The sequence below is a fragment of the Pongo abelii genome, chromosome 6 (assembly GCF_028885655.2).
Source record: "Pongo abelii isolate AG06213 chromosome 6, NHGRI_mPonAbe1-v2.0_pri, whole genome shotgun sequence".
Lineage (NCBI taxonomy): Eukaryota > Metazoa > Chordata > Mammalia > Primates > Hominidae > Pongo > Pongo abelii.
This window is the reverse complement of record NC_071991.2, coordinates 139,644,659-139,654,756: the sequence shown is the minus strand read 5'-3', so window position 1 is coordinate 139,654,756 and position 10,098 is coordinate 139,644,659. Positions and strand designations below refer to the sequence as shown.

Genomic DNA, 10,098 nt, shown 5'->3' with positions numbered 1-10,098 from the left:
CAGGATAGAAGATGGAAGAGGTGGGCAGGAAGGGAGGGGGAGAAAAAGAAACTAAACTTTCTTGATTCTGCAGGGTCCCCAATGGCAGAACGCTGGCATGGGGTCAGGGTGGAAAGTCTAAACGATTCAATCCTAAGAATTTTATGCCAAGCCCCTGCTTCATAGTGAAAGCAACCTGCCCTGTATCCTCTCCAGGCACCTCTCACCTCCAGAGTTATGTAAGGGGCATCGCTCTGAACCCGGAGGATAATCAGATCAGAAGTGCCACAGCCTGGCCCTCCCCCATGGCATGGTGCCTGGCCCAGGTAGGACATAAAACTCTGAAGCTCTCGAATGTTCATCTGCAAGGGAGATGCTCCAGGTCCCAGGAGCCATGGCCCATGACCTTCTCTTCAGGCTTTTTCCACTTTTGGCCCTGGGAGCCCCCTTACAAAGCAACCGCCTTGGCCCCACATCTCGCCTGTGCTATTCCAGGTTCCTAGATCCTTCTAATGTCATTTTCCTGCGTTGGGACTTTGACCTTGAGGCTGAAATCATCAGTTTTGAGCTCCAGTTCCGGAGAGCTGGCTGGGTGGGCTTGGGTGTCACAAATCGCTACACCAACGTGGGAAGTGACCTGGTCGTTGGAGGAGTCTTGCCTAAAGGCAATGTCTATTTCTCGGTGTGAGGGTGACTTGCTTCCAAGGATGAGGGTCTTTGTTGGGTTAAGGATGGTTCCTGTCCAGAAAGGATTCACATTCCCCAACGATATCTAAACACACTCCCAGAATGCCAGCTGAATGCTGGTGTGTCCCTCCAGAAATGGTCCATTGTAGAGTTTGAAATCTATGTCTTCAAGACTGCAAGTCTCTAAGACTGCTGAGAGAATGAAACCATTAGATTGTGAGATAGTCTTGCACCACTTACTTGCTAATAGCCCACTAAATGCAGGTCACTGGGGAAAATTCAAAGCTGTTTGAGAAATAGTTACATGAAGAGCCACATGAGAGAGGATGAATGCCATATATACTTCAGATAATATGTGAGCCTTCAAGTATTAGGGATGCAGGAATATTAGACTTTATGGAGATGAGATTTGAAATGGGAGAAGTAAAGCAAGGTCAGGTGGTGAAACTCCATTGTCCATAAAACGGTGCTCTGCCATGTTCTTCAGCCCATGCTCTGCCCAAGGAGAAAACTACATAATAAAGAACACCTGGGTTCTGCTACTCTAGTATCCTAGGGGATCTAAAGGGACAGCCACTGCTCCAAAGCATGACATTTGAAGCTCCTAGTTCTTACTTCTTGACCTTCACTGGACCCAAGGATCAGCACTTGGTGGACGAAGACACTCTGAAGGAGGATGGGAGCCAGGATGCTGAGGTGCTGGGGCTGACGGAAGATGCTGTTTACACCACCATGCGTTTTTCCAGGCCCTTCCGCTCTTGCGATCCTCATGACCTGGATATTATGGTAAAATAGCGAGCAGAGAAAAGCATTTAATCACAAGCAGGTTTTCCTTCTGGAGAGGTAGTTGCTCCCAGTCAGGCAGCTAGTCATCATTCCCAGGACTTCTATTCCCCTCAGCCTTCCCAGGTAATGCTCCAATTGTGCCACCTGCTGAAATCCACAAGCCTTCTGCAGGGTGACCTCCCACTGATTCACCTCCTGCCCACCTGCTCCAGGGTTCTCCTTTTGAAGAATTCTGCCCAGTTTCGCTGACCTTTAGAGTGTTAGGATATAAGAGTTTAATTCAGTCCTTTCATTTTACAGATGTGGATACAAGCTTAGAGAGGGCATGCGAGAGGGAATGTGACTTGCTCAAGATCACCAGCAAGTGAGCGTCGGAGGCAGAAATAGAACCTGACTAGTTCTCACTCCTAGTGTGAAGCTCCTTCCATTCCACCATGTAGACATGAGCATGTGCCTTGTGTAGGTCCTTGGGTGCAGGGATATGCAGAGTGCTGCTCAGGGGTGGCAGCTCCTCAATGCTCATGGCACCCCGCAGAGCGACACTGTGAGGGTGCTGGCTGCCTATGGCCTGGATGACACTCCGAAGCTGGATCAGGAGCGTACTTTTGTCAAGTCTATCTTTCTGCTACAAGTCGTCCACCCTGACAATCTGGATGTCCCTGAGGACACCATCATCCATGACTTGGAGATCACTGATAAGACACCTTCGTCACACCCAGCAGCCTCCAGCTCCCTTCTCCTCACCCCACTCAACCCAGATCCCTTCTCTTGCCCCCAGTATTCAGTACATCCCTTGGGTGGAGATTACTCTGACTCTTCTCTGTCTCCTAAGGACTGCCAGTCTGACCCTAACATGAACCCCTTTCCCTGGCCTGGCCCTTACCCTATTTCTTCGGAGCCTCACTGTCATCTGGCTCAGCTTCTGTGCACCCTTCCACAGTTCCTCATTCCAGAGGATGACACCACGTATGCCTGCACCTTTCTTCCTCTCCCTATTGTGAGCCAGAAGCATCACATTTACAAGGTATGGTGGACCAGATGGGGGACATTGTCAAGGCAGGGAAGGGTGCTGGAGCAGAGCAGGGGGTGTGGTCAACCCTGGAGGATGAGGTCTGGAAAATTTCTTGGAGGAAGCAAGAAGGAAGTAGTTGCAAGAACAGGGGGACAGGCAGGGCTTGGTGGAGGTCATGGCTACATCATTTCCTGAGCCCAGAAATGTAACTCCCAGGGCGATTTTATTTAAGCCCCACAATGCAACGGACATGTTGATGAAAGTTAAGAATTAATAATTGTTTGCAAAGAACAAAGTATAAGCCTCAACCTGGCCCCAGAATTGTGCTCTCTTAGCCCAAGAGGAGGTAAAGGCAGGGAGAGGATATGGCCAGGGGCTGTCAGGAGGTTGGCGAAGTCTGGCTAGAATGAACTAAAACTTGGTAACCCAATTTCATATTTGAGTGATTGCAATTTTGATCAAATAAATAAAGGTATGATCTGGCAATAAGTGGCAAATGTAGAGACTTTTTTTCTTTAGACAGATAACTTGAAAAGACATGGCTACATGCTCAGATACAGTGAACTGAGGAGGTTGCTAAGGGAAGGCAGAAGTCTTGGAATGTCCCAGGCTAGATTTCATATGTCTGCTCTCCAGAAGGGACTTAAAGGAGGGGGGAGTTGAGAGAAGAGTCAAACTGAGTGGGTGGGAAAATGATAGCTTGGGGAATAAAAACAGAGAAAAAGGGAGAGAGAGAAACAGAGAGAAGAGGGAAATGGGTATAGTCTTATTTGACACAAAGGAAGGAAGATAATATGGATTTGATGTAGAAGGTCTTGATCATGTTCTGCTCTCCCTTTTCTGCCCAGTTTGAGCCTAAGTTGGTCTACCACAATGAGACAATGGTGCATCACATCCTGGTGTACGCCTGTGGCAATGCTAGCGTTCTCCCCACAGGCATCAGCAACTGCTATGGGGCCGACCCCGCCTTCTCCCTCTGCTCACAGGTCATCGTGGGCTGGGCTGTCGGGGGCACTGTGAGTCCCATGATGGGGTAAACACATTTCTAAGCGGGTGCATGTGGTTGGGTAATGAGATCACTGGGCTGGTGGAAGACCAGGGGATAGGGGAAGTCTGGGATGACAATTAGAAAACAAGGCCAGAAGCCCTGAATCCCTACGGCTGGTTCCCAGCCCTTCTTGCTGCCAAATCTACTTCCTTCCAACAGAGCTACCAGTTTCCAGATGACGTAGGCGTCTCTATTGGGACCCCCTTAGACCCTCAGTGGATCCGACTGGAGATTCATTACAGCAATTTTAACAACCTTCCTGGTGAGCATCCAGAGGATTTAAGGAAGGGAAGCTGGTGGAGCTGGCTAGTTTTTTCGGTATTGGGAACGCATTGTGGGATGTGTGCTGACTCCCTGTGGTCAAAGCCCCACCCCAGCTTTCCTGGGCCTCTTTCTCTCCGCATTGTGACCCACTCTCCTGTCTCCTGTGATTGACTGTTCCTCTCTGCACCAGGTGTGTATGATTCCTCAGGGATTCACGTGTACTACACTTCTCAGCTGCGCAAATATGACATGGGCGTCCTCCAGCTGGGCTTCCTCACGTTTCCCATCCACTTCATCCCCCCGGGCGCTGAGTCCTTCATGTCCTGTGGGCTGTGTAGGACGGAGAAGTTTGAGGAGGTGGAGCTGGGAGGCACACCCTTCCTGAGGAGGAAACACACTCTCCTTGCCCCCCCATGCCAGATCTGGTCTGATCCACAAGCCCACACAGCCTGAGCCCCAGACTTGGAGAATAATTACAGCCTGGTGCTCAGGAAATTCACTAACATGACTTTTGCAAGGAAGGGAAGGAGTCTGGGCTTTGAGAACAAGGGGAGTGCAGAAGGAAGAAGGGCCAGAAAGGTTCAATAAGAATTACAGTGGCAAATGTCAGTCATCAGAGGAAGGTGTCAAATATCAAGGGAGGAAAATCAAGCAGCAGGTCAAGAACAGAGTCCTTAACAAATCAGGTGCACCTCTTCCCTGTTACAGATGAATGGAGCTCCTATGCCTGACATACAGGTATATGGCTACCTGCTGCACACCCACTTTGCTGGACGGGCTCTGCAAGCAGTGTAATACAGGTAAGGGAAGACCTTGAAGCTTTCCCTTCTGCAGGTGGGAATGAATTTTAAGAATAGTGATTTATTCTGTAGCATACAATTATGCCCGGTTGAGAATAAGGAAGAGCTACAACTATCTTTAGAGTAGAAATAACTGGAATAAGACTGTGGAAGAAGTTTTTTGTTTACTTTTGTGGATAATCTACTCACAGAATGACCCCACCCACATGCTACATCTTTATTGGCAGACCCCTCTCTATTTCATCTTCTCTTTATTTCTGAATTCCCGCCTTCTCTTCCTCTAGGAATGGAACACAACTTCGAACAATCTGTAAAGACGATTCCTACGACTTCAACCTGCAGGAGACTCGAGATTTGCCCTCTCGAGTGGAGATCAAGCTGGTGAGAGTCTGAGGGAGGCCTAGCAGAGTCAGGGGCAGCAGCCTCATACCTCATTACTGCCAGCCAAGAAAGTTCTCAAGCTGTACCAGTCCCTCTGCGTCTCACTCTCAGCCTTCATGTTTCACTCTGAACAGGGAGATGGATTGCTGGTAGAATGTCACTACCAGACACTGGACTGTGACTCCATGACATTTGTAAGTGACCTCTCTCCCCGCCATGGTCACCATGACCATAGCCCCAGTGGAGAGCCCACTCATGGCTTTGGCTACCGAGTGACCCCTGTGATTTCACTGAAGCCCCTTCCTTCCTCCAATGGCATCACACATCCACATGGGGCTTTTCATGTTCTCACACCCCATGCATCTAAGATAGGAACAGGGATTTCTCACATTCTCTGCCAATAACCCACTAAGACCCTGGAAATATAGTATGCTATAGCAACTAAGAGCAGAGATTCTGGGGCCTCATTGCCTCGGTTTGAATATCAGCACAATCATTTAGTACATTTCTAACTTTAGACAAGTTATTTGGCTTCTTTGTATCTCAGTTTCCCAATTCGCATAAGATTAATACTACTTTCTACTACATAAGATTGTTGTGAGAGTTGGTTAACACATGCAAAACACCTAAATCATTGCCTGACTTGTAGTAGATGCTCAATTAAAGTTGGCTATTGTTTCTATGATCACAAAAAAATCCCCCATTTTGTGCATCGGGAGTGATTCAGTGCTTGTGGGATTCAAAACGTGTTGCAGGCAACGAGGAAAAAATACCGCCCTACAAATGATTATATTACAAGTTAGTAAGTGATATATACCATACAAGAAGAATGGGAATAAACCACTAGGGAAATTCACAGGAAAGAATCATGAGATCCTACTACAATGAACTGAACACGTGATGTAGGTGAATTAGTCCTTCTTTAGACACATAGAGATGGGGAATTCTGGAGAAGGAAAAAAACTGAGAAAGCCATATATAAGGAAAGCGTGTGGTGCACATGAAGAAGTTTGGTTGGAAGTTAAAAAATGGGAAAAGATATCTGAAGGAATGGAATGAGGATGAGGATGATAAAGTTGGAAACATTCCTTGAAGCAGGGGTGATCCTGACCTACCTATATCTCCAGGACAGCAGGGCTAACTCTGTAAATATTTGCCAGGTAAGTAAATGGAATGAATGAATGGGTTGGAATTTATTCGATAGAATCAAATAATTGGTTTAGTGATGACTGACTATTGTTTAATGGACTACTGGAAGCCACTGGAGGTTTCAGAATAGGCAAATGGCAGGATGCAAGATGATTGTAAACAACTTGTCTGGCAGCTCTACAGAGGTCAGATTGCAATTAGAACAGATGAGTGACTGACACTAGTTGAGAGGCAGATAATCTAGCCCAAACCAGGATAGTGGCAGTGAAGCTGAGGTCAGGGCAGATATATGGAATGCTTTTTGGAAATAATGTCAATAATTGTCCACTAATGGAAATAGAGCAGCAAATAGGGCAGTGAGCTGGCTCTACCTTAAGGGAAAAGGAGAATGGCATCACTGGTAAGATAACCACTTCAACTATTTTCTGTTTGCTTTGTCCTCCTGTCTCTGCATGCCTTTGGATCTTTGTCTCTCCATCTTTGTCTATTTCCTCCAGGGAGGCCCCAGCACCATTAATGAGATGTGCCTCATCTTCCTCTTCTACTATCCCCGAAATAACATCTCTAGCTGCATGGGGTACGCTGACATCATCTACGTGGCCCACGAGCTGGGGGAGGAGGCATCAGAGTGAGTCATCCTGAAATATAGGACCTCGTGTGTGTGGAAGGAACTTTGGGGAGGACTGGGGGAGGAAGAAAGGAAGCCCTACCCACTACCTCCTAAGCTGGTTAGTCAGGATTCTTTCGGGGGCTGCCTGACCAGCTCCTGCCGCCCTCACTCCTGTTCCCATCAGGATCTAACTCTGAAAGCTCTGGCACAAGACAGGATTTTTTGTGGGACTTCTTTTCCCATATCAGCAAGGTCATTCAGAGGAACAGATAAAACTGAACCCTAGAAGTGAGATCCTTTATGTACAAATTCTTTGTCTGCCTTTTTTCACATACGCTACTTGACTAAGCCAAAGACTCTGTTTACTTTCAAGTCATGAACCTTCATTATTTTGGGGTAAGGATCCCCTCTGAGGTTCTCATGAGAACTATGAAATATTTTTGCATGAAAAAAATGCACATCTATGCAAATACACCCTATTTCACATACAATTTCAGGGAAATGAAATTGCCTCCGAGAAGGTTGATAAAGTGACTTCAGGGAACCTGTCTTACTCCGTGCCCTCCGGATGAAGAATCACTTCCTAAAGAGTCAGAAGATCCTCTTTTTCATGTTTTAAAATTCTCATCTCTGAGTTCTGATATTTCTCTTTTCAAACTCATTATAATTGTCTCTTTGTTTTGTAAGACACTACTTATGGCTTTTTCTGACATGGAATTGATTCTAACAAAAATGAGTGTACATGTTTTGCCGAAGCTCTAAGTCAATCCTAATCTGTTCCCCCTGCCCTGATCCTACCACCCACAGCAGCCCCATGGAGGGAATGATGGACATGAATGATGTCAAGTGGACCCTGGAGAGCATTAAGAAAGCTGAGAAAGCCTGCAAGGAGGCCCAGCAGACAGTGATAATAAAGACCATTGATGTGAGTGTCCCAGGAGAGACCACCCTTTAGAGTTAGAGATGGAAGGGTGGGGAGTGGTGCTGAGTGGAAGCAGGAAAAGAGAAGAATGAGGGACGTGAATGGCAATGGTAGGAATGCTGGGTCAGGGAACGGGGTGCTGAGAAAGCAGAAAGGTGGGTTGCTGCTGTCCTGGGTTGCAGATGTGGTCAGAGCCTCATGGTTAGCCTGTGAGCTCTGCGAGAACTGGGGATGATCTCAGGAAAGAAAAGTGAGATCCTTTACCTTTACCCTGTTTTTTGCTCTCCCTTGCAGGAGGTGGTGGAAAACACAACAGGCTGGATTCCAGACATCATCCCTGCTCCCCGGGGGCCCTGCTTGGAGTCATCTGGAGGCAAAGTGGAGGCCTAGGACAAGACCCCTGCAGGCTTCAGAGCTGCACCTGTGGCCCTCTCGAGCTCTAGCAGGGCCACCCTGAGGCATCTCCCCCTGGCGGCCATCCTGCTGCTGCAGCACACACTCTTCTGGCTCCTGGCCATGCTGCAGAATGGAGTCTGATGCTGTCTCTTCACATACATACCCAGGCCGCTCTCTCCTCAGCCCTCCCTTATCATCAAACACAGAAACTCCTTCCTGCATTGGCCCCCCAAATCCCTCATCTGTGTCCCTTCTCATGACCCAGGTCTTGACACTGCAGGCCTGGGCACTGCACATATTCCATGAAGATTCTTCTGTGATGAGCTGTGCAAATCATCCTTTAAAGCATTAGAAATCACGGGCGGGGCCGCATATTTTCTGGCAGAGTCTTGCTCCAAGGCTGGGTGTAAGGTAACGGATCCACTCTGAGAAGGCTGATGCCCCAGCTTTCTTAAGAAGATGCATGAAGAGGAAGGGACTTGAATCAGAGAGATTCTGAATTACAAAGAGAGCCCTGCAAACCTCCCTTGGCCCATACCTGGCCCTGGAGGTGGTTTCTGTTTGTCTTTCTTCTGGCATTTGTGCCTGGCCCTGTAAGTTGGGGAGAGAAAAGGGTAATTTGCAGTAAAGGGAGGGGCTCTGTTTATAAAGGACAAAGCTCAATATATCATATTAAAGAAAACTCGGCTCGCTTCCTGTTGCCATCTCTTTCCTTTGAGCTTTTGTTCCAGGAGGGGCAGCTGGATGGTCTCAAATTGCTCAGTATTAGGCACTCAGGGAGCATTTGAGGACCTGGTTGTCCAAATGTGACATTTAATGCACAGCCTTGCTCTCCTCACCTGTATCCCTGCTGTCCGATGAACTTTGTTTATCCCATTGAGTGTCACGTTATCAACACTCAGGCCACTAGGTTTCAAGAGCCTACCTGAGCAGGCAGGCTGGATTGAAAGCTAAGATCAGGACAAGAGCAAGATGGAGAGAGGCAGTCCTTAGCACTAGAGCCCAGGCATGTCAAGGAAGTTCATAGGAACAGAGCAGTGACTAGGTGCAAATGGTTCATAGAGTCAGGCTGCAGTTCGCAACCACAGTTTTCAGGAAAGAATAATTTTCGTGGCGGCTGCCTTGAGAATTTCTAGGAGCATTTATGTATTTTTCTAAGCTTGACAAGCTCAGCACCACCCTCTTCTTCAAGTTTTAAAGTCACCATTCTCATCTGTGAATCGCTTTGCTCATTGTTCATGTCATCTAAGAGGAACCCCTACTCTGGATATCCAAAGGTGTTTAAAGGGATCCTAATCCTCTGGAAACCGGGACTATGGCCTCAGCAAACTCTGTGTCACTACTCCAGAGGCCTAGTGTTGAACTATTATCATAGCTCTGCTTCATGGCAGAGCATTATGCCCCTCTGGGATTGGTGACATGAGAGGTAAGGAGCCTATGACCTTTGCTGTCTTTTCCTCTGGAGAATTCTGGGTGCTCCACTTTGAGACTCTGCAAAATCCTCGGTGTCCACATTCAGTGCCTGTAGTCTCAATGTTGACCATTCTCATAGATCAGCATCACTTCTAGGCCTCGTTTGAGCACAGTGGCTTTCTGTACTTGAAGATGTATTTTAAAGTTCATGATTATGAAAAAACTAGGCTCAACTGAATCCTACGGTGTCTATATTCATTGCTGGTCTTCTCCCTTGTCACCATTCAAGGGAAATTAAAATTATCCTTTTATATAATAATCCAAAGGCACTCTGCCCACTATTGGAGGTAAACACAATATAGTTGACCCTTGAACAACACAGGTTTGGACTGCACGGGTTCACTTATACATAGATTTTTTTCAACCAAATGTGCATGTTGAAAATATAGTATTCACAGGATACAAAACCTGTGTACATGGAGGACTGATTTTTTTTGTATACACATGTTGCGCAGGGCCCACTGCAGGACTTGAGTATACTTGAAATTTGCTATCTGTGGGCAGTCCTGGAATCAATCTTTCACGTATACCTAGGGATGACTGTACTATCTACAGTATGAGGAAACACACAGATAAAAATACTAACTACAT

General features: G+C 47.1%; 1 protein-coding gene across 1 annotated transcript; it reads left to right on the top strand.

Annotated features, from left to right (window-relative positions):
* The first annotated feature begins 373 nt into the window (after window positions 1–373).
* LOC100452723 (putative DBH-like monooxygenase protein 2) lies at window positions 374–8,204 on the top strand. Its single transcript, XM_054559920.1, is given in 13 exon segments — window positions 374–661; window positions 1,306–1,452; window positions 1,988–2,147; window positions 2,391–2,476; window positions 3,313–3,480; window positions 3,672–3,774; window positions 3,967–4,133; window positions 4,485–4,576; window positions 4,861–4,957; window positions 5,092–5,151; window positions 6,604–6,734; window positions 7,527–7,641; window positions 7,933–8,204. Coding segments are annotated over 13 exon segments (1,857 nt in total). The 3' UTR covers window positions 8,176–8,204.
* The last annotated feature ends 1,894 nt before the right edge of the window (window positions 8,205–10,098 follow it).